At 42.1% G+C, this 27,902-nt stretch overlaps 4 protein-coding genes across 8 annotated transcripts; 2 read left to right on the forward strand and 2 right to left on the reverse strand.

The window, feature by feature from the left end:
- Nucleotides 1–472: 472 nt before the first annotated feature.
- lzts3b (leucine zipper, putative tumor suppressor family member 3b) lies at nt 473–11,600 on the reverse strand. 3 transcript variants are annotated; one of them, XM_034596979.1, is made up of 8 exons: nt 11,324–11,600; nt 7,596–8,421; nt 6,101–6,568; nt 5,841–6,008; nt 5,545–5,673; nt 4,970–5,161; nt 4,552–4,782; nt 473–3,607 (listed from the first exon to the last, which is right to left on the reverse strand). In XM_034596979.1, exons 2-8 carry the CDS (start codon nt 8,382–8,384, stop codon nt 2,471–2,473), a joined length of 3,114 nt encoding a protein of 1,037 aa, XP_034452870.1. In that variant the 5' UTR covers nt 8,385–8,421; nt 11,324–11,600; the 3' UTR covers nt 473–2,470. The 3 variants fall into 3 exon arrangements, with proteins under 3 accessions (XP_034452870.1, XP_034452871.1, XP_034452869.1); XM_034596980.1 differs by having other exon boundaries at nt 6,329–6,568; nt 7,596–8,546; nt 11,324–11,503; XM_034596978.1 differs by having other exon boundaries at nt 7,596–8,546; nt 11,324–11,502.
- Nucleotides 11,601–14,688: 3,088 nt separating this feature from the next.
- Nucleotides 14,689–21,102, forward strand: LOC117768530 (sepiapterin reductase-like). Of its 2 annotated transcripts, XM_034596984.1 has the most exons (6): nt 14,697–14,979; nt 15,067–15,295; nt 15,451–15,738; nt 16,159–16,363; nt 19,179–19,185; nt 21,087–21,102. In XM_034596984.1, exons 1-4 carry the CDS (start codon nt 14,905–14,907, stop codon nt 16,311–16,313), a joined length of 747 nt encoding a protein of 248 aa, XP_034452875.1. In that variant the 5' UTR covers nt 14,697–14,904; the 3' UTR covers nt 16,314–16,363; nt 19,179–19,185; nt 21,087–21,102. The 2 variants fall into 2 exon arrangements, with proteins under 2 accessions (XP_034452874.1, XP_034452875.1); XM_034596983.1 differs by having other exon boundaries at nt 14,689–15,295.
- Nucleotides 17,534–25,337, forward strand: smyd1b (SET and MYND domain containing 1b). 2 transcript variants are annotated; one of them, XM_034596981.1, is made up of 10 exons: nt 17,534–17,800; nt 18,948–19,124; nt 19,614–19,827; nt 20,497–20,627; nt 20,742–20,780; nt 22,289–22,484; nt 23,415–23,507; nt 23,615–23,778; nt 23,904–24,072; nt 25,005–25,337. In XM_034596981.1, the coding sequence occupies exons 1-10, from the start codon at nt 17,679–17,681 to the stop codon at nt 25,167–25,169; spliced, it is 1,470 nt and encodes a 489-aa protein (XP_034452872.1). In that variant the 5' UTR covers nt 17,534–17,678; the 3' UTR covers nt 25,170–25,337. The 2 variants fall into 2 exon arrangements, with proteins under 2 accessions (XP_034452872.1, XP_034452873.1); XM_034596982.1 differs by lacking the exon at nt 20,742–20,780 and having other exon boundaries at nt 17,535–17,800.
- Nucleotides 25,338–26,831: 1,494 nt separating this feature from the next.
- Nucleotides 26,832–27,741, reverse strand: LOC117768531 (fatty acid-binding protein, liver-type-like). The gene is made up of 4 exons (XM_034596985.1): nt 27,593–27,741; nt 27,234–27,406; nt 27,011–27,106; nt 26,832–26,917 (listed from the first exon to the last, which is right to left on the reverse strand). Exons 1-4 carry the CDS (start codon nt 27,657–27,659, stop codon nt 26,867–26,869), a joined length of 387 nt encoding a protein of 128 aa, XP_034452876.1. The 5' UTR covers nt 27,660–27,741; the 3' UTR covers nt 26,832–26,866.
- Nucleotides 27,742–27,902: the final 161 nt, after the last annotated feature.

The raw sequence follows: 27,902 nt of genomic DNA on the forward strand, positions 1-27,902 counted from the left end.
TAAGAGGCAGCAAAATAAAATTATACATTTCATCAGTTAAAAACTCCTTGTTTAAGGTTTTTTTAAATCAAATTTTTACTCTTTTCTCATCTGTAACTTTTTATTTATAACATGTAAAGCATTTTGTAACTGTGTTTTAAAAGGTGCTAAATAAATAAAGTGTATTACTTAATAACTATATATACAAACTATTCAACACTCTACAAACCCAGAAGACTTCACATGTTTATAATATTCCAATGTTTAAATAGCAAAATACTATTTTTCCTCTTTTTTCTGGCTGATCTTCTGTAGGAATGTGTTGTTTTTTTTCGTTTTTGAAGATCATCCCGTTACATTTGAGATTTTAACGTTAAAGGAATCCTAAGCCAAGATATTTGTGAATCCCGAAAATGTCCTCATAACTTTTTACAAATTGCAGTGTCAGCCTCGATAACAACAGAAAAAAATGAATGTGTGCGATGACAAGTGCTGAATTATTCACATATCTTTATTAGTTCTGCAGAATTTTAACAAAGGGGTGGTTTTAATCAAGCCAGAACAGTACAACTAACATAAATGCAAACAATAAATTTGAAATATGTATAAATTCGGTAGCATTTTGTTCTCTCAACAATGCATTACTGTAACTACATTTATCACCTACATCAAAAGGAACATCTTCTTTTTTTGGACAGGGTTGCTATGATTGCACCATTATGATAGGCCAATAGGCTATCTACACAGATAAAAAAAACACATAAAGGAAAGCTCAAATGGCACATATTTTCTCTGTCAGTTCACCATAATATAATAACAGTAATAAAGATGATAATACTATGTAATACCGTAGAGATAAGTTAATATTCTTGAGCAACATCTTTGTATGCTGGCATAAACAACACATATAAAAGCCATGATATTCACATCTGAGTCTACTGTACATCATCACTTGTGTGTAGGACACGACATAGTGCAGTTAGCCTGAATGATCCCCACGGTTCCGATTTTTTAAAATAACTTCCATCTCACCTGCTTTGTCTAAAATGAAATATACAGAAGAAAGTGGCGTTTTCCAGGATATACAGACTCTCACTGCTCTTACGTCAAGCTCTGATGCACATATTCCTGCAGTTCGAGAAAATCCCTTTGCTCTTAATATATCTTGACTCGCTGTATTGCCACTAGTCCCTCGATCTTCAATCTCATACGCTGAAGCTTTTCATATGTATACACACATGCACACGCCTGCTTTGCACACATTCGCTCTCTCATACACACATTTACAATCTATATCTATTATAATTATTTCTTTCTAGTATATCATACATTCTATAAAATGTTACTTCTTTTTCAACTTTGGGGATACCGACTGCTTCTTCAGATTTCTTGGCGGCGAATGCACAAAGTGAATGACACAATTATCATAATAATCAAATTCCAATTGTGTGCTTCCGTTCACATTCTCCTTTGCAGTCCAAGCCAGTTGGGAGCACCGTAACAGCTCTCTAGTGACCTCCAGCGTTTGTTTTCAGTCACAGCAGACAATATGTGGCTACGGCGAACCACGGCTCTCTTTCAGGGGGGGGGGGGTTGATTATCTGCTAAACATATCCATCTAATTCAATTTGTACAAAATATAAACTCTGTTGGTCTTAATGATGTGTTTAAGTGGGCCGTGCGTGTCGGACCCTGTGCATGAAACGACTTCAAAATGAATCGAGAATCAGTCTGTGTGACCTTAAATGTCGACGTCTGCTGGGATTTGAATGAGATAGTCCAGCCACGTGTAATGATGTGTAACTGGTTTTACTGATATCATTAAAGCATTGAAAATAATAATCATACTCTTGATATTTTTTTCTTTTCATCTATTCCCAGCATTATTTATTCTCATATACATGCTGGAAATAATGGAGTAAGGCGCTCTCTGGCCAAAAGTTAACATCACACACTCTGACCACTAATTCTACTTTTACATTACCAGTGACACAGACTTACAATGACTAAATACCGCATAATATTCTTGTTGATCATTTCTGACAATATCCCTGATTGTCTTGGTCCTTTTCTAGCATTGGGCATTAGATGACCCCTGTGTTAGTGCTGTTTGACATTGTCATTTAACATTTTGTCTTCCTGCCATCCATCAGTATGGCACACTTTTCAGGTACCCTGGTTCTGTAGGACGAAGTTGTGCACAACTAGTGAGAAAAAGGCTGTATAGGAAAATTGAAAAATCATTTACAGATGGAATATAATTCATTTTCCTGTTCAGATGATCTGCTTGTTACTGAAAATGCTGGATTTAACATTCAGCCTTTGTTGCTGTTTAGTGTCTAGTTGCATTGAAAAGTATGCCAGACCGTTCTGATTTATCCTATTGCAGACTGAAATGATTTTCTACTGTTGTTTGAAGTGGTTTTGTGTCAGAGGCCTTGTCGCTGGGTGTAATAAACTGGGTAATATGCAACGTTTCATGGAGCTGTCTCTATATCTCAGTGGACTCTATCCTCTCCAGACGGGAGGCTCCTGCCCAGGGAGGGGCCAGCTGGTGGAGAGAAGGAGGGCCCTTCTGGTCTTCACAGGGTGGGGAGAGGGTGAGGGCAATGGGGCCAGAAATAGAGGGTATGGGCGGAGGAGACAGGGGTGAGAGGCCTTGTGGTGGCGGTGGAGAATTGGAGGAGGTGGGGGAGGTGGTGGTGGTGGTTGTAATCGTGGTGGTGGTGGAGGTTGTGGATGGTTTGGCTCCCAACAGGCTCATACGTTTTTCCAAAGCTTGGTTCTTCTGCAGCGTTTCCACATAGCTGAGCTGCAGCTGAGCCTGGTATTTTAAAACCCGCTCCTTCTCGTCCTGCCAAGTGTGGCGCTCCTGGTCAAAGTTGAGGGCCTGACGTTCCCGTTGCTGCCGCTCCAGACGTAGTGCAGCCTGTAGCTGCTCTAGCTGCCTGCGCAGCTCCCCTGCTTCATCCCAGTGACCCTCCTGGCCCCGCTGTGGCTGGTGGGCATCCTGACGCAGTTGCACCTCCTGACAGAGTTGGGCCTCGTGACGTAGCTGGGCCTCTTGACGCATTTGGGCCTCATGGCGGAGCTGGGCCTCCTGACGGAGCTGGACTTCCTGGCGCAGTTGAGCATCCTGACGGAGCTGGGCCTCTTGACGCAGCTGCACATCTTGCCGTAGTTGGGCCTCTTGACGGATTTGAGCTTCGTGGCGGAGGTGAACGTCCTGACGAAGTTGGGCCTCCTGGCGGAGTTGAGCCTCAGGCCGACCCTGGGCATCCTGACGCATTTGCATGTCCTGCTGCATGTGGGCATCCTGCCGCTGCTGCACTTCACGCCATTGAGCTTCTTCACGTTGCTGCCTCTCCTGTCTTTGAGCCTCCTGCCTTTGGGCTTTGGCTTCATCACTCTGAAGACTCAGCAGGGTTTCAGAGGTGGTAAGGGAGTTGGTCGAGGACTCAGTGGGGTTACGTGGGCAGTGGACAATGCCCCATGGCGGCAAAAGTCCTGCAGCAGCGAGGTTCGGGCTTATTACAACTTCTGCTCCTCTGCTCACTTCACTGAGAGCCCGCTTTAAACTGAGCACCTCTGCCTCAAACACACCCAGCTTTTCTCTGAGGATGGACACCTGAAGAAAGGAACAGGTAAAGGTTATAGAGCTTAAATAGAAGCTCATAGAAACTCACATTTGGTTTTAAATGTAATTAATGACAACTCACTCTATGTGTGCTCTGATTTCATGTCTCAATTCAAAAGAAAAAAGAAAATTGACAATTCCAAATAAATGGAGCAATCTCAGTCAATTCTCTCAAGATGTACAAATACACAAAAAACGTCAGTCGACAATGTACTTCTTTGAATCTTTAGCAACACACGATCAATACTTAGCGAAACACTCGGAAGTCGATGGGATGAGGGGTTGTTGGACGGACGGACAGATGGACGGACAAATGGTGGTCTTAAACTCTTTAGTAATGAAATGGCCAAGCTGCTTATGGGCTCTTACAGTAAAAAGAAGAAAAAAAAACAGTTGCAGCTGTAAAATATAATGTTGCCCAATTCCCAATTTGTTCCAGTGTCCTCACCACGATTTTAGAATCCTTTCAAAGGATTTCCAGGATTAAATGATCAACTCTGTAGATTAAGTGGTGAGGATCTGAATCCTGCAATCTCCCTTGCTGCAAATTATATTCGGACTGCTTTGGATAAAAAAAAAAAAGCATTGTATTGGTCTTTTTGTAGAACCTAGTAAAGCCTTTGATAGAGTCGACCATTCCCTGCAGTTACACAAGATTTTCCACCTAGACCTTGAATTGTTGTAGGTTTATGTTTCAGACATTTTCCTCTTGTTCATATGTGAAGGGCAAAATCAAGGAACACATTCCTGAAAACTATAAACATATTGGTTATATATTAAATCTTTCAGTAACATGGAGAGCTGGAATAATACTAAGTGGTGTTAACTGTGTTGGGGCTGTTTTGGTGGATTATTAACTCCTGTAAGTTATTCATCTGTCTTTGTTTCTGTGTAAGTGTTAAACTCCCAGTGCTGTGAGTACTAATTGCACCTACCTCTGACAGTGTCCTCCTCAGCTCTACCTCACACTTCTCCAGCTCCATACTCTTGGTGCTGTAGGAGTCCTTCAGGCCCAGCATGGCCTCCTCCCGCTCCCTCAGCTGGGCATTGAGCTCCTTCAGCTGCCCCCTCAGGGCCACCATCTCTCCAGCTCGCTGAGTCACTTCAGCCTGACTCTCCCTCAGCTGCTGTTTGAGCAGGGAGATCTCTCCAGCCTTCTGACACACCTGAGGAATGAGTGAATGGGTCAATGGTTATTTTATTTTACTATGTGGTAAATATACACCCTATCTTGTGGGTTGCCTGTACACACATACTTAGGTTCACACACACTCTGATACTAAGCGCTCATCTGCCCGGTCAACTGGGAAGTAACCCGGATAACTTTTTTACAGAACCAGTCACTCGTCTCACCTCCCACTTAGTCTCCTCCAGACGAGGCAAGATGTCAGCCTGCTCCTTCCTGTAATCCAGACACTTCCTCTCCAGGTCCTCTCTCTGGGCCAACAGAGCCGCCATCTCCTCCTGGAGCCTCCTCTTGTCCTGGGACAGACGGCTTATCTGGGCCTGCAGGGCAGTCTGGGAGCGCTGAGCCCGTCGCGTCACCTGCAAAAAGACACATAATATCCATCTGTATGTGGAAGTTATGTACAGCTATGACATGCGATTCTAAAGCCGAAGTATTGAAAGGTAATGAATATCTGCAAGTTTGGTTTAAATCGGGTTGTTGAATGCTTGAATGTCTCCCTCACAGCAGAATCAAAAAAATCTGATTTGTTTGACTTTTGAACTGGATTTTAAGAAGCGGAATATTAGAATTGTCATAAATTTTCAACGTTTGTTTTCCTCCATATCTGTCTGTTGTCAGTGTTTGCCAAAAAATCTTGTCAATCATCATATTAAATTCTGACCAGATTCTGCACATGGGTTGCATTTGGACTTAAAATCTAAGTATGTTTTGTCATATTTAAAGTACTCAGTGAGGTCACCTGCTGCAGGCGTGAAGCGTAGTTCTGTCTCAGCTCATCCATCTGTCGCTCCCAGACACGCTGCTTCTCCTCAAACACCTGAATGATGGCGGCCTCACTTTGGTCCAGGTTTCTGCGCATGTGCTGCACCTGTTTGAAAATAAGAAAATAAGACATTTAAATAAGAAAAGTAGAACAGAATCAAGTCGAAAGACAAAATGTGGGGCTGTTGGTAATTGGCCTTCTGTGGTAAGCAGCCACAAATATGTCCCAGGATACAGTGTACAGGAAATCGACACTTCTCATTGGCCTCTGACCTCTTGCTCTTTCTCCCACAGGCGGTCCTCGAGGTCCTGGATGATGTCATCTGAGGAAGGGGAGGGGCGCAGAGGTGCAGGCGCATCACTCAGGTGGCTCAGCCTCTGATAGGACGAGGAGCTCTTTCCTGAGGACGACCGGCCGCTGTCTGAGGCGCTGAGTCCGTTCTGGAGGAAGGAACCACATCCCGACACGTTACAGATGGGTACAGCAACGTGCACTAAGGTCTACACTAAGGCAGTATGGATGATGGCCGTACCTGATAGCCAGGCTTTTCAAGCTTGTCCAGGCCTGCAGCTGCCCCAGCCATGCCCAACCTATTGATGTGGCTGGTGGAAGCACTGAGAGGCCCCAGGACTGCTGGGGGCCCACAACCAGACCCCGAGCCCGTGTAGGTGGGCAGGCTGGTCAGGGAGTTTCTACCTGAATCAGACATCCCTCCCTGAACCACTTCATTACCATTCCCCCCACCCTCACTTCTGCTCACCCTCACTGGGCTGTCCTGGTCCAGGAGCAGGGCCTCTGGGACCTCTCCTGATTCACCTCCTCCGTCCCTGCCTCTCCTGCCTCCTCTGCTCTCACTGAACCCTTCACTCCTCGCCTCAGTCTTGCCCTCGCTCCCAGCCCCTCCTGCCTGGCCCACCAGGTTCTGCATGGAGTGGAAGCTCTTGGGAACCACCGGCTTGAAGGCAGAGGGACGGACGAGGCCTGAGTTGTTCTGCATCGCCTGCCAAACAGATAGAGGACGGAAGGAAGGAAAGACAGTGTGAGGTAATATAGTGTAATAAAAGTTTCTGTAATAAAATTCTGCATTGTAACACGAAGATTATAGGACATGCATTTTTATGATTTTCTTTCCCCGAACTGTTTCAAATGCATGAGTTAAATTTTGAGGATGATTTTTATTTATTTACTTATTTTTAATGTTTTTTAATACAATACTCTTCTGTCTATTATCTATTATGAGTGGGTATATTAATTCCTTCTCTCCATAGTGGCCGTGAGGTGAATCCTTCAATGTAAGTGGTTGAAAATATGTTTGTAAGTTCGGCCAAAGCTCATATGTAACTTCAGCAGTCTTAGATAGCAAAATAAAGTAAGTATCTTCCAAAGTTATAGTTTTTTACACAATTTCTGTGTCACGGGCCCTCCAGCACAGCTCAACAAGGAAATACTGTTCGAGACAAGTAAGGGATTTATGCAAAAGTCTGTTATTTTGGAGGATACCAACATAATTAGGATAATTCAGTGTATAGTGCATGTTATAGTCTTTTGTGTATGACATCAGGAGGCGCCTGTTTGATTTGTCTGAGCAGGCTACTGAAGCCTCAAAATACCTTAGAATGAAATTTGACCGCATTTTTCGACACACTTTTCCCTCCTTATTTGTGTCTGAATTGTGCAGAGAAAGGGAACACCTCACAGCCAGAGGTGTGCAGAGGAGGAGATTTCACAACTCTCTCCACATCCATGTAAGCACTGAATTTAGACTTGAAAAACCTTGAACCTACTTTTCAAAGATACCAAATGTAAATACAGATTCCAAGTGTTTTTGCTTGTGACCTCTTGTCACAGGTTGTACATCTATGAGGAATTCAACTTTAGAGTGAAGTTTTTAAGGCCTGAGGTGTTAAAACTAAACTGAAAATCACTTCCTTCTCCAGTAATCCTCTTGTGACCCCTTAGATTCAATTGAAACCCGCCTTTTTTAGGAAGTTACATGTTGTGAACCACACTCCTTCATCTTGAAGTACCTGCTCCAGTTTTCCTGACACTGGCATGATCTTCGGCGGGTTGTGGTTCGGAGGGTTATGGCCGCCTGGGTTGTTCTCACTGTCGCCTCTGGCAGCTGCCATCTCTCTGTGCTGGTGTTGGGTCATGCCAACGCTGCTCTTCTCGTTGGCTCCCCGACCCACGATGTTCCCACAAACATCCAGACCTGCGGCCTGCATTTCCCTCTCTCTGTCTCTCTCCATCCTCTCGTTCTCCAGTCTCTCCCTCTCTCTCTCCCTCTCCCTTTCCCTCTCTCGCTCCCGCTCCCTCTCTATCTTCTCCCTCTCAATTCTCTCCCTCTCCCTCTCTCTGGCTCTCTCCCTCTCACGTTCCCTTTCCCGTTCCAGCCTCTCCCTCTCCACTCGTTCCCGCTCCCTCTCCCGGTTTCTCTCGCGCTCGCGCTCCCTCTCTAACCTCTCTCGGTCCCAGTCTCGGTCCCGGTCCCTGTCTCTCCCCCTCTCACGTTGTCTTTCCCTCTCCCACTCCCTCCGGCCTGCTCCATTGCCACACTCCAACTGGTTGTTGTTGGACGGGGCCGCCATGGTACATTCAGTGTTGGTGGACGAGGCTGTTTCGGTGGGCCGGTCAGTCCCGGTACAGGTCCCAGTCCCGATACTAACACTCCCTCGTTCATCACTAGAGGCCGTCCCGTCTGATATAGTCGCTGGGGGGCGAGGCAGCCGCTCTGCACTACAGCTGCGGTCGGCAGGGCAACGGCGAGAGAGAGGAGGGGCACGGGGCAGGGTGGTCCTCGTGCCCACAGACTTCATGGCAAACTCCTGCTCTCCTGCCACCCCACTGCCAACACTGCCCATAGTGGGGGTCAAAGGTCAGGGATTAGAGGTTAGGAGTCAGGATTGGGGAGGGTCACAGATACATTTGGAAGTAGTGTGGGTCATCACAACCTAATGCAGGTAGTGGGGGCACACACACTAGAGGAACACAGAAAAACGAAAGGAGTTATACAATATTGTAATTGCATAATACCAAGTTATACAATAATAGCTAATGCAGAATAGTCTCCAGCCCACATACAGGGGCAGCGTGGTCCTCCCACTATGATACAAATGAAAAGGGTCAGATCAATAAAGTTTGGACAACCTTGTGTATGAAGTCTTATGTTATATCTCATGTTACGTGACCTGACATTAAACATTGTATGTTTGGAGTCAATTAGGCCCCAGAACCACTCAACGCTCTTGTGAAATAAACTAATAAACTCTAGAAACAGGAATCTAAATGGACTTATTTGAGGTTTTGGAAGGGTTCTTGGGGTGTAAACGTCAGTCACAGGTAAAATGAAAAAATATTGTGTCTCTGACTCAAATCAGAAGTAATACATATGATGTTTTCTGTAATGATGTCATTAAATTTCTGCTTTATAAGCTGTTTTTGAGAATTCACAAACCAGGTGATTTGATTATGCATCACGATGAAAAGACAAGTGTTAAGTGTGTTTTTAGAGTTGTTTAAGGTGATAAGATTTGAGTGAAAGGTATATTTTGAAGTTATGGGATTGCTTCATAAAATAGATGTAATACCATATATGACATTACATTAAATTAAAGTGCATTCAACTACAATCCAACACAAAACTACCATAAACTATGGCCTAATTTACCATATAGCTTTGTCATGGTCTCTCAAAAATGAACACAATATCATCATCTCAACATTTTCAACTACCCAGAAGAAAAACATGTGCATCACAGGGCTGATGTATTGAATGAAGCTGCAGTGTACAGATATTCCTCTGAATGTGTCCATCTTCTGAGTTGCAGGTAGACCTGCAATAAATGCAATTTAATACAACAGCCCTGCAACAAGTCTTACACTCTTGAAGGTTATAATGTTCTTTTTTTTATGATTTAGCTTAATGGTCATTGTGCAGCATGTAGTTTGTGCAACTGGTGTGTTCTAATCAAGCTGGGATTACCAAATCGGCAAAGGCTGAACGTTATCGTGACTTTATGCTGATTTTATTCATCTATGAAACACAATAAAAACTAAAATGGTACCTGCCAAACGGTTTTCACATTTTTTAATCAAATTAAGAAGTCCTGTTTAACAGAGGGGCCCAGGGTCAAAATCCACAGGAATACCTTTACTATTCACGATACCCTCAGTGGATTTTGTTTCCTGGAGCATATTCATTAACACATATATAACATGTATGATAAAATAATCGCAAGCTAACTGACAGCTGAGATAGAGCTCTGGACAAAATTAATAGAGGGGTGTTGTGTTTCATTTTTAGCTTGGTGCACCTCATAATTGGAACTGAAAGTGTATATTCTGAGGATGTAGTTTGCTGTGTAGTTGAACTACATTATATTATTGTTCTGGGCTACAGGTTTAGGATGATATAATAATATATAATGTTAATACGTAACTACTACACTTCCATCTGAGAACTGCTTGGGACCTTCGACATCTGCAACTGTTTCACTTTGTTTCATGTGAGTCAATCACAGTCTCCTGTGTCGAAAAGGCAAAACTGTCCAAAACCATTGAGAGAAACACCTCTAACACAACACAGCATATGTAATATGCACGTAACGTAATGCATTACAATTCAACATTACCAAAAACTGCAGCTCAGCTTCCACAATGACCATAAAATTGAATCAACCATCCAAAATAGAATATATAACCAATCGATCTGGGCAATAAAATCATAAAAATAAATATTGCAATATAATTTTCATCAATAGCAATATGACACAGGTCCAATACATCAATATATTGTTTATGCATTGTGTAAACACAGTGAGGACATATAACACATAATTGATCGACTGCAGATTTGTCAAATGTTTTGCTGTTTATCAAGTGTTTGTCATTCTCTGCAACCTGTACCCAGGAGCAAAGACCTTACCTAATGCCTTAGTACTTTATTAGTACCTAATAAAGTGGCAATTCAGAGTACACACACACACACACACACACACACACACACACACACACACACACACACACACGCACACACAGATTGCCTATGTATCTTGGGGGATATGAAGCCATATGTAGCCATCATACACTCAATTGCAATGTAAACACATTAAAATCTTACAGTAACACACCAACCAGATAGATAGATAGATAGATAGATAGATAGATAGATAGATAGATAGATAGATAGATAGATAGATAGATAGATAGATAGATAGATAGATAGATAGATAGATACACAGTCATGCCATTGCACCTCCCCTCCTCATGCAGCCCATTTACTAGCGCTTTACTTCCACTTGGGTGAATAGTAGTAGTAGTAAAAATACACTGTGTCCATCTATCTCCTGCTCTGCCTCCTTTTCCTTCCTTCCCTCACGACTCTCTCTCTCTCTCTCTCTCTCTCTCTCTCTCTCTCTCTCTCTCTCTCTCTCTCTCTCTCTCTCTCTCCCTCCCTCCCTCTCTCCCTCCCTCTCTCTCTCCCTCTCTGCATCCCTGGGCGGTATAAGGGCGGCTTTAGCAGCATCCGCATCCAGCCCTCCATCCACTGCGCTCCCAAACAATTACTCGCTATACTAGGCCTGAGACAAGAGAGCACACACACACACAGACAGACACACACACACGCACACACACACACACACACACACACACACAGGAGGGAATAACGCGGGGCCCTGGCTGCGTGAGAAACAAACACATCTGGATCAGAGCGTCGCTGACATTGACGGCGAATCATGCGGTGCCTTTGATTTACCGATTGTAGCATCCGGGCGATCCATCATCAAAGGCTCCTGACTCTGCGGTGGAAAGATGGCAGCGTCACTACACAACACTGTCTCACGGCGCCAGCGTCGGTCGCGGTCGGTCTGATTTATCCCTGCAATGCTCGGCAATATCACAGAGGGGTTGGGGGGGTGGGAGGGGGGGGTGGGATGCTGTGTCTTCGGCCGCTGTCACCGTCGGATGCTGATGATGGAGTCGGTCGGTGGGTACGCGCATCAGCTGAGAGACACACACCCACCTCTGGTCCCGCCCCCTCCGGCTGCATGATGCAAACGCCCCCTTCTGGCATCCACCCAGCGCTCCCCCTCGGGAAAAGCCGGGAGAGTCAAGTACAGTCCCTCTGGGAATGATGGATGGATGGATGGATAGATGGATAGATGGATAGATGGATGGATGGATAGATGGATAGATGGATAGATGGATAGTAACCCTAACCCCCTAACCCTAACCCTAACCCTTTTTATATGTAACCTGAATGAACATAATAATAATGTTTTCTTCCCCTTCACCAGGTTTGGTCCAGGAGCTTTTACTTAATCCTGCTAACAAACAAACAAACAGCTGAAAAGTTACAGAGGTCTAACTTTGATATGCACTGATAACATTTCCAGAGAATCCTTTTTGGTTTTTCTTCAGAGGACAGTTAGAGTACTGCGTTATCCCCTTATGTGTTGAATTTAGTTTCTCCCAACCCCAGCTTTCTATAATAGTGAAGGATATGGTAGGGTCTTATTCTATAAAGATACTGATTAATTTTAACAAGTTTCCAGCCAGTTTAATAAATTTACTGTTAGATTTGCAAATCTCTGAAGAGAAGGCCGATTTTTTTCTGTAAAACGTACGTGTCACTTTGTTACGTCCCCTAAACTAGGGGTGGACGGGAGAAGCCAAGTAATTAAACCAGGGGTGAAGTGAAAGAGTCTGAAGAAGTGGAACTTTTCCATTGAAAACTGAAAATCTACATCCTGAAAAAGAGAAAGTGACTTGTTGATTAAAAACAAGAACACAACTAGTAAACAACGCTAAGTAAACCAACCAACACCCTCCCTCTTTAAGGGAGATAAATTAAATAACCCAGAAACAGGTGACAAGGAAAACACTCACTACACTGCAGCTGTAAGGTTTGTCCATGAGAGAGCAGTAGTGTCCCACTGCTGACAACCTGCAGAGGGGAAAGACTCTTCCTTCTCCAAAATCCTCTGACTCCCTTTGGCAACTAGGAGGCGCTGTAATGCCTCTACGTTTCCTCCATGTACTGCACATGGTTGCTTCCCTATGATGCACTTCTAGCACTGTCAGTTCCCTTCTCTTTTAATGCTAACACAAGAGAAGACACAGATTCAGGCATGAATGACCTTTGTAACTTTTGGCATTTTACAACCATTTTGTCAACCAAGAATGAGACAGTGTAGTAAAAAGATGCTTTTAGTTGATACTTCGAAGAATCAAAGCAGCATTGTTCACGCGTGAATAAGAGCACACAAGGGATTTGTGTGTGAGTCGAAGGTGGGTCAAATTTGAAATTCTCTACTACAAACACATGAGTTCATGTTTTTGAAGTCTTGAAATGATAGAGAGACACCCATATGAACATTTGAAGTTTTTATGTCATACGTATATTGCAAAATTCCGCTGAGGCTTCTAAGTTTGGTTCCCTAAACTCTTATTTAAAAACCAATAGGCCAACACTCACAAATACATCTGCCACAAGACCCTGTAGTGCACGTGGTGGAGTCCATGACAAAAATCCTGGGTCATTTGATTTTTGGTGCCTTAGGTGATACTGTGGAGAACAGTATCACCAGACTCCCAGGATATCGCTGTTGTCTTTATTTATTTATTTATTTATGATCTTAGAATAATATTTAAAGAATTTACGTGTGGCAATGCTTGTCGGCTAATGCCTGTGTAAAGTGTAGCTGCGTTAAGCCACTGATAATGTCACTGTATTTGAACTCGGAACTCAGCATGCAATTCATGAGTCATGAGTCATGTTCTCTCAGCCTGAAGGTGAAAAGTAGTTAACTCGAAAGATTATCGAGAGTCATGCTGTCCTGGAAGAAACTAATACTGCTCATATGCAAAGAGCTCTAAAGGTGTCAAAATGTTTTTGTTCTATTTTGTTCTTCAGTGTAATATTCAGTTAATAAAATCAGGCTAAACAACTTGAATTAAGAGTTTAATTGTGCATGAATAGCACGAAATAATAGATAATATAGAGCAGAGCAGTTAAGGACATCTCAACTATTGGTACCCTCCCACCCTCTCCGCAACAGCATGCACACGTTGTCCATGCAGCATGAGTTAACAACATTCCAAGGAGATCTTTGTGCTCCTTGTGCTCCTTGTGATTTTTACACACAGTGTCATAAGAAATGTTCGATGGGGCTGAGATCATGTGAATGTGGAGGAAAGTCCACGACAGTCAGAGGTCATTTCCTGTCTCCGGAGAACAGATTGGGACTTCTTCTCGGTAAATTGGATGCAGGTATCCTACTTCAGCGTGCATTCTCTCTCCGTCTGTCTGTTACGGCCATAAATCTAAATCTTAATCATCAGTGAATAGAACTTATTTTTCCAGGAATTCACAATGAAATCCCTGGATTTATTAGTTTACCCACGTTTGGCCTCGTTCCCACTGTTAAGAGGTGGTCAAGAGAACTGCTACTCACTACAAGGCAGCTTTATTCTGAGTTGTCTTTTGTTCTTGAGTAAATTCTGTATCAGTATAATTTCCATTAGAGTTTCATAAACTGCCCTGTAATGGAATTGATGGTGTCTTGTTCTCGTTCTGCTAACTTAAGAGTGAGAAACTGCAAGAAGCTGCCACCAAGTTGATTAACTCCTTCTAAATGCAGAACAATCATTAAATCATTGTTGTAGTGACAGACCTTATCGATGCTGAGGACATCTGGTTTTCATCTCCTTCCCACCAGATAACACCAAGAGCACAAACAACTTCTAACAGAGAAAGAGACTTTGTCAATCTCTGGCACGGGTCTGTTGTGCGATCTTTATTTTCAGATTTCCACCACAGCCCCGCGAGAAACCTTTATTCTACGGCACTGGATGCAAGTGAAATTCCCAAATGAGCCTCTGATGAGCAGTTGAAATCCACATGAGTATAATCTGGGAGACAACAGATACAGAGGAGTTAAATTGAAATGACCTTGCACAGAATCTTAAATATTGTGAATATTGTGTCAATTTATGCAGTGCTTATTTTTATTCATATTTATATAATACTAGTCATAAAGCTATTTCCTAAATAAAGTTATATCAGTTCTAAAAAGTATTTTTAAAGCCTTTAAATCTGTAGTTATTCCATTTCAACTCTCTGTGGTCACAATTCTCTTTTCACTTTGAAATATAACACATGAAACACATTAGTTCTGCCGGCACGTCTGATTATATAAACAGCTCAGTGGCCATGTCCTCTTCACAAGCTGATAAAAGCAGGACGCTCTTGTTCTCGCACTTCACTTTCGCTTCAAATTCCCTTTTTTTTAAGCGACCATCAGTTTTTTTAAACCTTCGAAAGAATTTAGCAAAATGGCGACTTTCGGGAGAGGGATCTGTATCATCACAGGAGCGTCTAAAGGGTTTGGACGGGCGCTGGCTCATGAAGTAAGTGTTTTGCTGGGTAGAAGGAAGAAAGGGGGGAAGGAAAGAAAAGCAGAAAGGAAGAAAAACACATGTCTTGTGTTCTTGCAGGTGTCCCACTCTCTGGAGCCTGGCTCCGTCCTCCTGCTGGTGGCTCGCTCTGGGACTTTGCTGCAGGACCTGAAGGAAGAGCTGCACAGCTTCAGTGAGAAACAGCATCTGATTGTTCACTGCATCGCCGTCGACCTGAGCACCAGAGAAGGGGTGAATGAAACAGTGAGGATAGCGAGGCAGGAGGCTGTAAATGAAATTGATCATGTGCTCCTTATCAACAATGCTGGTAAGTCTTGAATGGGGGGCTTTGTTTCGTGGAGATCCTGGTTAATGCTTCTTTTGTATGCTGAAGAAGTCAAAATGTACCCACCATCCCTCTCTATCTGCTCTCTCTCTCTCTCTCTCTCTCTCTCTCTCTCTCTCTCTCTCTCTCTCTCTCAGGCTCTTTGGGTGAGATTTCCGGATTTGAGAACTTCACAGATCTTGAAATGGTGAATTCCTATCTGTCCTTTAACGTCAGCTCAGCTCTGGCGTTGACTGCAGGAATCCTGCAGGTATTTCCATGCCGAACCGGCCTGCGATGGAACGTGGTGAACGTCTCGTCAATATTTGCTCTGAAGGCCTTACCGTCCTGGGTTCTGTACTGCACCGCCAAGGCCGCCAGGAAGATGATGTTCAGCGTTCTGGCTGAGGAGGAACCAAATGTCAAGGTCCTCAGCTATTCACCAGGTAACATAGAACTACCACTGACTGCTTTAGTGAAGCCATACTCTGTTATAGATTTAAACACATAATTCATGTTTGACCTTAGGAGCACCAGTTGACAAAACAGTTTCCAATCAAGGCACTGTAGATGTTCAAACTTTAAATGTTTCTGAGCACTTTTACTGCTCGTCCAAGATGCACCAGCGGAAAGAGGCACCGGCTGCCAGTGTGTGGACCTGGAACGACATGTGCCAAATCTTAGCTATGTTTAATCTAACCAGGGAATTTAGTCTCAGAAAGCATTTATTTACCTTGGGAATATAAATAACGGTAGCCATGTTCTAGGAGACAAAATAAGAGTTATGATACCATCTCCACATTTAATCAACTGTGATGTATAGAGGAGAAAATCTTAATCCTTCCATCTTTGCTGGTTTCCTACAGGTCCGATGGACACAGAGATGCAGGAGGATATTCTGAGGTTAACAGGCACCCGCCATTGTCTGTTACCCTGCCAGGAGTCTGCAGTCAAACTGGTTAAGTTGCTTCATGACAATGACTTTCCCTCAGGGAAACACCTCGACTTCTTTGAAGTGTGATGTTCGTATAATTGAGAATGAAGAATCATTATTAACAAATGTAGAGCCAGGCCCTCAACTCAGCCGCTCTTTGTCACTGGAGACCTGTTTAAAGCTTGTGCAAAGCAGCAGAGCACATAAACCAGCACGATGGTGAAACAGTGGCGATTCGCTGCCGTTGAAGTTTGATTGTCTGTCCATGATTATTTATGTTCCTTTAGTCCACGAGGGTCCAGCAAACATAAGAATAAACAGGGTTTTTCATAAACTTTATTCCACCCAGTACAAATCAAAAAGTGATTGGTTTGAAACACACATTGTTTTCTTGTACATATATAATGTCACTCATGTTTTCGTGTTTTTTGTGAACAGTTTTGTGTTGTTATTGTTGTTGATGTAAATGAATTGTGATAAGTATAAAATTATAATTATTAATAATTAACAAATATCTTAAACCCAGCTGTGTTGTGAAAACACTGTGTTTTTTAATACACAATCTAGAAATGACCTTTGTATTTGGAGAATCCTTTTTCTGCTTGTACTTTGAAAAGTTGCATGAATATGTATATGTACTGTTTGTACTTTTCAGTCATTAAATAATATAAAATCGATACAATGCGTGGCGAGTACAACCGAAACCTTGACACACACACACACACACACACACACACACACACACACACACACACACACACACACACACACACACACACACACAAACACACACTTGTCTCTCTATATTTGGCATAATGCATTACCTAGCCCCTTACCCTAACCTTAACCATCACAACTAAATGCCTAACCCTGACGCTTACCCTATCCTAAATCTAACCCTAAATGGGTGAGGGAAAGAAAGCACTAGAACACAGTAGAGGCAGCAAGATGGATCAGCCCAGCTTCTGTCTCGCAGCTGTCCAACGTCACCACACACTACTGACGGACAGCAACAACTGAGGGACAGAAATAACCATCAGGGATCAGGCACCTACCAAGTCACAGCCGGGGTCCCTTAACATGATAAAAAACTGAAAGTGTGAGCACAACTCAAATAAAAGACAGGAGCATAGAGAACGACAATGAGTTCAATCGTGTTACTTTTTAGCGAGGTTGTTTTATTGACACATCTGTTTGCCAATGACAGCGAACTAATGTGACACCCCCAACCCTTTTTCTGTCTCTCTTGGTACAGTTCAAGAGGTGGAGGGCTATTTTAGTACCTTGGCTGAGGAATGTGCAGTTGTCATTGAAGAACACAGAGGGCACAGATTGGTCCACGAGTTCCTCAACTACCCTATCGCAGTATTTAGCCTCTTACTACCACTGCCACGCTCCTCTCTTCTCAGCTCACCTTCATTGGCCAGCATCTCAGGAACCAGTGCAGCGACCATGGAGAACGTGGCAATATTCAACTCACCTGGAAAAGGGAGGGGTCTGAAGGCGACCAAGGAGTTTTGGGCTGGAGATGTGATTTTTTCAGAGCCCAGTCTTTCGGCCGTTGTGTTCGACAGGTACGGTGAAGACGCAAACTGTGGATGTGGTTGGGAATGTGTTAAGATTTGGTCAGTTTATATGTAGATTATATTTCCCCCTGCGAAGAAGGTTGTGTTAATGTTTTTTGGCTTGTTTGTTACATTACATTTAGCTGACGCTTTTATCCAAAGCAACTTACAATAAGTGCATTCAACCATGAGGGTACAAACCCAGAACAACAAGAATCAAGTAAGTTGCCTCAAGAAAGCCAAACTACAAAGTGCTATCTGTAAGTGCCATATAAGTGCGACTAAATATATATATAGTGTTTTTTTGTTTTGTTTTTTAATGCTAGGTATAATTAGAAGAGATGTGTCTTTAGTCTGCCGAGGAATATGTGTAGACTTTCTGCTGTCCTGATGTCAATGGGGAGCTCGTTCCACCATTTAGGAGGCAGGACAGCAAAGAGTCGCGAGTGTTTGTTAGATAGCAGGGTTACACAAAAACTACTCAACCAATGAGCAGTGCCCCACCACAACCCAACTTTGGTGGGGATCTGGATGAGAGGGCGGATCCCTGATCTTTTTTTTCCACTTTCTTGTTGGGGACTGTTGGGCCTCAGCTGTCCTCTGACATGTTCCTGTTTCTAAAGGCAATGGAATCTGATTTTACTAACCCTGGCCGCCGTATTCCTCCTGTGATGTAATTTTACAACATCCTTACATAACTAACTAAAAATAGTGTGAGCAACCTGAAAAAAGAAGAAAAACACTTAACGACATTCATCTCGTCTGGAACAATCAGAAACAAAAAGTTGTTTTGACTCACTTCTCAGGCGAAAATGAGCGGCGTCCTCTCGAGCATCACTGGGAGGCAATTTGAAATGGACAAGATAACCATCAGATATGGACGAAAGATAATGTGATTGTGGATAATATTTAAGCCGGTGTATCCCTCATCCAATATTGTTTTTCATGTTCCATTAATATCATCAATAACACCAGTGTTTGAATCGAGGACAATATTTTTGAGATATGAGATAAAGATAGATATTTACTGCGTCTACCCACGATACTCGCAATAACCATTTTTATGGTTTTAACTTGTGTTATGAAATAATCTCGAGCTCAATTTCCTTTTGATTTTGTTATGATGTATCTGAATGTTACCTTTGTTCTTCCGCAGTCTTGCCGAGCGCATTTGCCACAGCTGTTTCCGCAGGCAAGAGAAGCTGCAGAAATGCGGCCAGTGCAAGTTTGCACATTATTGTGACCGTACCTGCCAGCGAGCCGGCTGGGCCGAGCACAAGCAAGAGTGCGGTGCCATCAAATCCTTTCACAAAGCACCAAATGAGAACATCCGGTAAGTGGAGGGAAAGGGAGATAGGAACTGAATGAAAGATATTATATTCGTTAGAGATTTTTTTATTTATTTTTTGCTGACAAATCACAGGTAAAGACTCCAACACAAAGAGAAAAACTTTGGCTAGTTTTCCTCAGTGTGTGGTGGTTTCTTCGCATATTCTCTGTATTTGACTATTGCTAATCCACCCTATTCAATTTGGAAAGAAGAGGGTTGTTTAGTATATTTTGATTTGATCAAGACAACACAAGGGAATGCAAAGAACCACAATTAACAAAGTGTAGAATAGAACCATTTAACCACTGGTTATTGTTTATCTCTGAGTTGCACCAGGTTTGTTTTTGTGTCACTGTTATGTACTTGCTTCAATTTGCATAACTGTGTTATATGACAGCCTCAGTTACGGTAGAAATTTGTCTCAAGATAATGTGTGTCCGATTCCCTTGTAGCCCCCGCAATCACATGTCTTCTTTTTCATTTTGTGGCCAGTTTGGTTGCCCGCATCTTGTGGCGAATGGACAAGGAAGGGAGCATCGTATCTGACATGCAGCTGACGACACTGGACGAGCTGGAGGATCACATATGCGACATGCAAGAGGAGGAGATGCAGGAGTTCAAAGTGGACATCCACAACTTCCTCGACTACTGGCCCCGGAACAGCAAACAGCACACAATCGACGACATCTCCCATATCTTTGGAGTGGTGCGTCTAAATATGGACACTGCAAATATGTAAAAGTTTTGTCCCAACTCAGGGGATGCTTCTTTCACTGAAGAAGCAAAAACAATTATGGGTGGAATCTGCCCCACCGCTCCAAATCTGACAGTCAAGCTTCCCTGAGACTGAAACTAATGTGTTCAGGTGTCTTTGTCAATACGTAATATATATCTTTGTACCTGAGTTTACAGCACAAGTTGAATACTTGACTCCCAGTCGGCACACAGTGTACCAGGTTAATTGTGAACATCAAACTTTGTCAAACCCATATTGTAAATTCACCTGAAACATCTTGTGCTTCACAACATGTCCAGATTCTTAACACCATGACGTGCACATCATATGAATGACAGTTACCGAAGCCAAATACTGCGACAAGGACATTATTCACCTAAATTAACTTTGAATGAACCCACCAGAGGCAGTGACCTTTATAATCTACTGGAAATTGTGTTCAAAATCAGGCTTAAACCAGGAGGTGCACTGGGTCACAATGTTTAAATCTTATGACAAAGCAAAACAAAATGTTGATAAGAGCCTTTTGAAATCTGGACTCTGTTCTAAATATATGTAATATCTAATATATGTAATATATGTACATTTTTCTCCCATATTTGATGTGTTCATGCACAATTATTCCCCTCTTTCCCCCAGATCAACTGCAATGGCTTTACAGTCAGTGACCAGAGGGGTCTTCAGGCAGTGGGAGTCGGGCTTTTCCCAAATTTGTGCCTTGTGAATCACAACTGCTGGCCCAACTGCACTGTAATCCTCAATCACGGCAAGTAAGTAAGACAAAAAAAAAACAAAACACAGAAGCTGAACTCCACTTAAATGTTTGTGAATGTGTGTTTGTCAGGTTGGGTTTGGTGTAAAACTACTTCCTGTTTGTCTTTCAGTCAATCGGCTGTGAATACTATCTTTCATTCTCAACGGAGGTGCGTTACCTCTTTAAGTGTTATTTATCAGAGCACCATTAAGACTATAACATTAAATACTGAATTAATATATCATTACATATAACGCCGACTCCCTCCACAGTCTTTGTCAGTAGTGCTGTAGTTTGTACTGTAGGTCTGATGTGACTCAGTTTCACATCAGTGGCTCTGTTCATTCCTGGTAAAAAAATGTGCCCTATCCACTCCTGACTGAAATTAGACACATAAATCACTGGTTTCTGCAAAGACCAAAAGCATTGTTGTTGTTGTCGTAAACCAGTCGGACGGATAAGGCTTTTGTCAGTCACATGTGTGTGTGTCTGTGTGTGTGTGTGTCAAGCAATGTGCTGTACAAAGCTCTTTGATGCACTTGATTGAAAGAATAGAAAATCTGTCAGTTTTTATTGCGGCAGGCCGCCATGAATAAATAAATAAATGTCTAATAAATGCAAACTATGAAATGATATTATAGTATGAAACTGTCGTGGGCAAGAGTATGTCAGCTGAGTAGTTGATCATTTTAATAATGGCTCAGGACCCGTTCACGTTCACACAGATTTAAGTATGTGGACCAGACCACCTCCTAATGTGATCTGACTGATCAATTCATCTTGGATTCGTCCACACGTGTACTATATGTTGTTAATGCCAGGTATGAGCAGGGGCAATGAACGATGTGTGATCATGCTACTTGAATGCTCTGACTTTTCACTTTTCACTCATTAAGCATAACAAAAGGCTGGTGTGGGTTTTTCCTTCACGTTATTCTCCACAGATAACTCACTTTTCAACCCCACATATTAATCTTTACTCATACTCTTCTGCTTTGTCACCGTGTGTGTTTCCATATGTGACTGCACTGTGTGTTCCTCTGAAATGCCAACACCGATGTCTTACTGTGTAAGAGTTTATTGATAGTTTTAATGAGTAGTAGTAGTTCACCTCTAATACCATCAAACACCATGATAAAATAATATTTCCATGCATTTACCTATCTAAATATTTATATTAATTTCATATTTAAGCCTTTTAATTATTTTTTTAGCTTCAACAATTAGTTAATACTGTAGGTCTGTCACACATTTGTTAATACTGGGTTTAGTTCGGCATATTTGCAAATTGTTAATTAACAATAAATAACTGTTCCAGAGGTAGAGATTTTTCTGCTGCATCATAGAGAAGATGTGAGTATTTAAATTGAATTTAGAAAAGTCCTATATTTACATAATTAACTAACTAAACTTTGGCATAAATTCGAAATAACATCTCTGATATTCTCTAATATGCCTTCCTTCAATCCGACACTGGATTGACTGAACTAAAAGGCACATCATCAATCAAAAACCTTAAATAAAATACAGAAAAAATTAACCAGATAAAGATCCTATGAAATAACTGATGAGTCACACTGAGGCCAAAGCAGCCTCCGGGTGGGACAGGGGATTTTAAGGGTTTATATAAGTGTTTCAGTGTGTATTTGTGGACGTAACTGTGTATTTCTTCCTCAGGATTGAGCTGCGTTCTTTAGGTAAGATCGCAGAGGGCGAGGAGCTGATGGTCTCATACGTGGACTACTTGAATTTGTCAGAGGAGAGACGAAGGCTGCTGAAAACCCAATATTTCTTTGACTGCACATGTGAGCACTGCAAGGATCACATCAAGGATGATTTGAAGTTGGGGGGAAGGGAAGTGGACGGAGTCAAGGTTTGAGTCTTTCTGCATGATTCTGTTGATTTAAATATTGAACTGAGAGAATGATTGCATTCTGCACAGGGCAACAAAGGGCCAAACCTCCTCACGACATTTAGCCCTGACATGGTTGATAAGCACAGATAAGTAACATGAGAAACAGAGCCGCAGTGACTATTTAAAGCAAAGATTAGTCCCAATGGATTCAGATCACAACTGTTTGTGTGTGCATGCATTCACACACACATTTGAAACACAGTGATGTATAAAATATGACAGATAAACTTTACTTACTCAATACCTTAAATTAATTTGGGGCAGTAACTGTATTTATAATGTTTAATTTTACCCAATTTCCAATACCAAACTGCTTGTAATTTATAATTTATTACTTTGGGTATAAATGAATGTATGACCAACATAAAAAGTGCAAAAATTCTGTGACATTGATGGATATGGCTTTGCATTATCAGGTAACGAGCTGTAAAAACCATGTTCCGGGGACTATCATCAGAAATTATGATTATGATTCGCGAAAAACTAATTTAGCAGTGACAAATTACAGTAATTTTTTAAGTTGATTTGAAAGGTATATTAATCAAAAACCACTGATGTGCAGGAACTGGCTGTCAATTAATAACAATAATAACCAAGACTTGTCTTTTACTCATGTAAAGGAGTAAATCGTGTGTGTTATTAGTAAAAGAAGCATTCAAGTTCTTAACAGGGGTGAAGAAGGACGCTTTACTGGGTCAAACAACCCAGTTAAAAACAAAGTAAAATAGTCAGGCCTTTGCCTCTATGGACTTTAAGAATGAAAACCAGTTTTGTCCCCCAAAAAATATTTGATGTTTCATCTATTTTCATTGTGTTGATACTCAAATCACTGGGGCGATGCTGCTTAAATCTATTAAAATGTGACCAATCTCTGTCTCTGCCTTTTAGCCTCCAGAGGAGCAGGTGAAAGAGGCAACAGACTACTGCTTTTCACTGCTGGAGAAGATGGACAATGCTCGATTAAACGGTGACTACCACGAGGTAACGTAACAAATCAACTACTGACTTCCAGACGGGCTTTTTCCATGTATATCTTATAAAGCTCTATTCTACCTACACACGATTTGTCTTTCCTTTTCTTGCTTCAGGTGGTTAAAATCTGCAGAGATTGCATCGAGAAAACGGAACCAGTTCTGGCCGACACTCACATCTACTTGTTGAGGATGTGGAGCACGCTAAGTGAGGTGCAAGCTTACCTGCAGTACTTTGAGGAAGCAGCAGATTACACCCGTAAAATGGTGGAAGGATACATGTGAGTACAGAGAGCAGTCTCTTGTGAGCATTTTATATCATATGCTATCCTGTAATAATGATGATCATGCTGAGTCTTCAAACTGGACGGATGGACAAATAATTCGAGCCTCTTCCGTTTCACAGGAAGATCTACAACCCAAACAATGCTGCTCTCGGTATGGCTGCCATGAGAGCCGGAGTGAACCACTGGCAGGCTGGCCAGATAGAGGTTGGACATAGTATGGTCTGTAAGGCCTATGCCATTCTCATGGTCACCCACGGCGCTACACATCCCATCACCAAGGATCTGGAGGTAAACACCATTTCATCTCAAAATCTGCATACACAACTGCAGGAAAAACGAGAACAGCCAGGTTGTTAAATTATCTGTGATGCAGTTCAACGACTTATATTCAGTTCAAACACTTATATATTACTTATTTACAAAAGTAGCATATAATCAATATTTTTGTACGACGTATCAAAGGATGTGCTTTGTTCATTGTGATGAGCATTAAAAACCATCCAAACGCTACCTGCTCTGAACCAAATCGAAGATACAGACACAGCTTGTGCCTGACTGCTAAGAATAGTGGAAAATTAAGCAGCTAATTCCCTCAGGCAGTGATAGACCCAAATCAGAGCTAGCAGTAAAGTGAATATTGAATTTTGGTTTGGAAAACAACCTCACTTTTTCTTCTGTTAATCCCATGGTTTAAGGCATTTGATAAAGATTAAACAGTTGTGGTATCTCTTAAATACACCGGTTTTATTTGACCAGTTCACAAACTTGCAATTCTTTTCTACATATTGTACATTAGATTTAAAGGTAAAGTGTGTAGAATTTAGGGACATCTAGTGGTGCAGTTGCATGTTGCAGCTGAATACCCCTCACCTCACCCTCCCCTTCCAAACATGAGCGAGAACTTGTGGTAGCCTTCAGTTGTCATAAAAATTTAAAAGGTGTTTAGTTTGTCCAGTCTGGGCTACTGTAAAAAACATGGCGGCCTCCCCAGAGTGTACCCACTACACGTGTAAATATAAAGTATTTAAATACAAATGGCTCATTCTAGGGCAAAGAAAACGAAATTTTTTACAATTTAGATGAAACACACTAGTAAAAAGACATCACTCGGATTATTTTATGTAAAATTTCGGCCAATAGATCCATTTCACCTAAATCTTACACACTGAACCTTTAACTAATGGGTGGGCATTTATGTGTCATTCCTGATATCTACACAGGCGATGCGAATGCAGACAGAGATGGAGCTGAGGATGTTCAAGCAGAACGAATATGTTTACCACAGTATGAGAGAAGCAGCACTGAAGAACAAACCAATGACCATGATGAATGAACCCAAGTCTATGGAGGAGGGAATCAAGAATCTCTTCCATCGGAGGAAGTAACCATTGGGTTGCAGTCAGGAAGTCATATTATCTGTAAACAGCTTTGAATGTTGGTGTGAGAGATGATTTCCTGTATCACTTTTGCAGTTACACTTTACATTGAAAAGATGCCACAAGCTTTTTAAATGATCTTTGTCGTCACAGATTTATATTAAAAATTGTTACATATCATATCTCCGAGTGTGTTTGTGCTGTATTGTTTGGGTATTCAGAATGTGATTAAAGGACATTTTGTATCAAAATGACAAATAATGGCATTAAGATGGAAGGTTGGAAATGGGAAGAGAATTTGAAACCCGAACCCTGGACTACTGTGCTAACCTTGCTGGTGCATCAGTGCTGGACAGATCAGATATGTTACTCAGCGAGTGATCAGCAGTTGTACACTACTTTTCATGATGCATTGTGGGAAACTGAGTCCACTATATCGGGTATGAACATTTTCACCTCACATTCCTTACATCACTACAAAATGGACACAGTCTAAGACTCAAGCTAAAGCAGGTCACAGCACCCCCCCCCCCCCCCCCCCCCCCCCCCCCACACACACACACACACATATATTTAATCAGCATAAAAATAGCTGAATGTGGTTAAAACAGTAGAGTGATTGTGACACTTAATTTTATTAAATCCCTGCAAACACAGTAAATCAGCTCTTAATCTGTGCATCAATTTCTTTCCAACTTAGTTTTTTGGGCAATTTTAGATTTTCGAATGCAAATACTGTTTCATAATATTCTGACAATATTGAAAAAGCATTGGATCAAAACAGTTTAGTGTTTTTTTTCTTCAATTTTGTGCTTCCCTGCAACATCCATCACTTATTAAACTTTCCCAATCTGAACAAGATAACCTGGCTATCTTCAAATGTTGATAGTGAAGGTGTTAATGACCTAAGTGCTGATATTCAGTTAGTCCACTCTGTTGATGCACACCTTGATGTTGCTTATCAGTTGGGCCTGTGCCAAATGTTTATTTCCTCTATTAAATGGCAACATTAAAAATTACTTCCACTTATTTGTTCCATCTTGTAAAGTTGTGCGATTTCAAAATATTCCAGTCATTTTTTTTTAAAACCTAGAGAAATCCATAGTTTAATCTGGACGTTTGAGTGCAGATTGGGTCAGTTGTGCTGTTGCTTAATCAGACTCTAAGCTGCAAGAACACTGCTATTCTAATCAATAGTCCTTTAGTCCTGAGTCTGACTTCTGAGAAATCTGCCAAGTTGGAACACCACAGCACAAAGTGCAGTACGACTTGTGCCACGACTGAGAAGAACACAAGTTCAGATTCAGAGCACTAGAGTTGCCTGCATTAGCCAAACTGAATGCTCACATGTTGAATTGAATACATTCCTCTGTCCATTAGTCCTATAGGGGGAAAAACCTGCAGAGACAAACGTCTAAGCAACAGTAAGTAAACACTCTTCACCAGTTTGGAAGGTTCACATTTTAAACCCAGTGCTCCAGGTCACAGATATGTCTTGTTGATCCATTATCTGTGTCCTACTAAGATAATGTCAGGAGGGTCGTAGTGCCTAGAAAGAAAGGAGACATTTTAACGAGCCTTTTGTAAAGAAGGACCGAGACCAAAACCTGAATGCTTTATTTCAAAATTTCAAAATGTTACCGTTTTAGAAAAGAAAACCATAAGACAGTGTTGCCTTTTCGATTTTATTATCCCAGTGCAGACCTTTACATGCGTTTGCTCGTCCTCTTGTACACAATGCTGCCGAGTGTCATTGTCTGGGGAGGGAAGAGTAAGAAAAAAATAAACGTTTGTGTGAAAACGCAAAGATGAGTCAGTCGCAAGAAAAAAAGTGCATCATGTCTACTCACATTGACAATTGTGTTTGCATCCACCAGTTCTGTGACCGACTCGATTCCCTTGAGGCTGACCTTCAACTTGTTGCTGCCGTCACGCTGAACCACCGCCTTCAGGCAATGTGACACAAAAGAGGGTTCAACTCAGTCTATTCTGATTCAGCATGTGCTCCATTTACTACTTCACATTTTCTACTCAAGCCATGTGGTCTAAAGTCAAGCGTTTGTTCTGGCTCACCTTGATCTTCTCCCCAGTGACCGACTCCAGCTCAGCCTCCTTTCCGATGGTGAAGGTGTTGACGAGGACCTTTGACCCAGTCGTGACCGTCACCTTGAAGTTGTCGCCAGTCTCCTCGATCTCAGAGATGCTCTTGATATCTTTGCCTTTCTGGATGAGGTCGTCAGGCAGACCTAAGACGGAAAGCAACCAGTTAGCAACCAGTTAAGATCATTTGGGGAAAATTTCTCCGTACTTTCCCATTAAAAAGTTATATATATAAAAAATATTTTTTAGCACTATACAAGCAAAAATAAATAAAAACACAAGCATCTGAGTCAACAGGGATGAACCTTTGCTCAGGAAGTTAAAAATCTTACCAATTGCCTTCATGAAAGCCTCAAAGTTCTCCTGAGAGTCCAGCTGGTACTTTCCAGAGAAAGGCATGGTGACGGATCGGCAAAGGTGAAGTGTGGCGAGGTTGTCAGCCTATTTTATACTTTCCAACTCCAGCGCTGCAATCATTAACTACAGATGCCTACAATTAAATCAGCTCCAACCCACTTTATCCAGCAGAGCTCACAGAGGATCCACCGCCAACACCGATAAGGACAGAGAGGGAGAGATAAAGAGAGGTACAGGGTGACCAGACTGCAGTTAGGTAACTTTAGATCCAGAGGGGAGGTGTGT

Source organism: Hippoglossus hippoglossus, chromosome 9, assembly GCF_009819705.1.
Source record: "Hippoglossus hippoglossus isolate fHipHip1 chromosome 9, fHipHip1.pri, whole genome shotgun sequence".
Taxonomy (NCBI): Eukaryota; Metazoa; Chordata; class Actinopteri; order Pleuronectiformes; family Pleuronectidae; genus Hippoglossus; species Hippoglossus hippoglossus.

Bases quoted from the DNA above. Each gene is read 5' to 3' on its own strand.
- LOC117768530 (XM_034596983.1), top strand. From the start codon at position 14,905: ATGGCGACTTTCGGGAGAGGGATCTGTATCATCACAGGAGCGTCTAAA. The intron at 15,296-15,450 runs GTAAGTCTTGAA...TCTCTCTCTCAG, and splicing joins GCTCCTTATCAACAATGCTG to GCTCTTTGGGTGAGATTTCC. The intron at 15,739-16,158 runs GTAACATAGAAC...GGTTTCCTACAG, and splicing joins GGTCCTCAGCTATTCACCAG to GTCCGATGGACACAGAGATG.
- smyd1b (XM_034596981.1), top strand. From the start codon at position 17,679: ATGGAGAACGTGGCAATATTCAACTCACCTGGAAAAGGGAGGGGTCTG. The intron at 19,828-20,496 runs GTGCGTCTAAAT...TCTTTCCCCCAG, and splicing joins TCTCCCATATCTTTGGAGTG to ATCAACTGCAATGGCTTTAC. The intron at 23,508-23,614 runs GTAACGTAACAA...TTCTTGCTTCAG, and splicing joins TAAACGGTGACTACCACGAG to GTGGTTAAAATCTGCAGAGA.
- lzts3b (XM_034596978.1), bottom strand. From the start codon at position 8,429: ATGGGCAGTGTTGGCAGTGGGGTGGCAGGAGAGCAGGAGTTTGCCATG. The intron at 5,674-5,840 runs GTCAGAGGCCAA...ATTTTCAAACAG, and splicing joins TGTGGGAGAAAGAGCAAGAG to GTGCAGCACATGCGCAGAAA. The intron at 5,162-5,544 runs GTGACCTCACTG...GTCTTTTTGCAG, and splicing joins ACGCTTCACGCCTGCAGCAG to GTGACGCGACGGGCTCAGCG.
- LOC117768531 (XM_034596985.1), bottom strand. From the start codon at position 27,659: ATGCCTTTCTCTGGAAAGTACCAGCTGGACTCTCAGGAGAACTTTGAG. The intron at 27,107-27,233 runs GTGAGCCAGAAC...CATTGCCTGAAG, and splicing joins TCACTGGGGAGAAGATCAAG to GCGGTGGTTCAGCGTGACGG. The intron at 26,918-27,010 runs GTGAGTAGACAT...TTCCCTCCCCAG, and splicing joins ATGCAAACACAATTGTCAAT to ACAATGACACTCGGCAGCAT.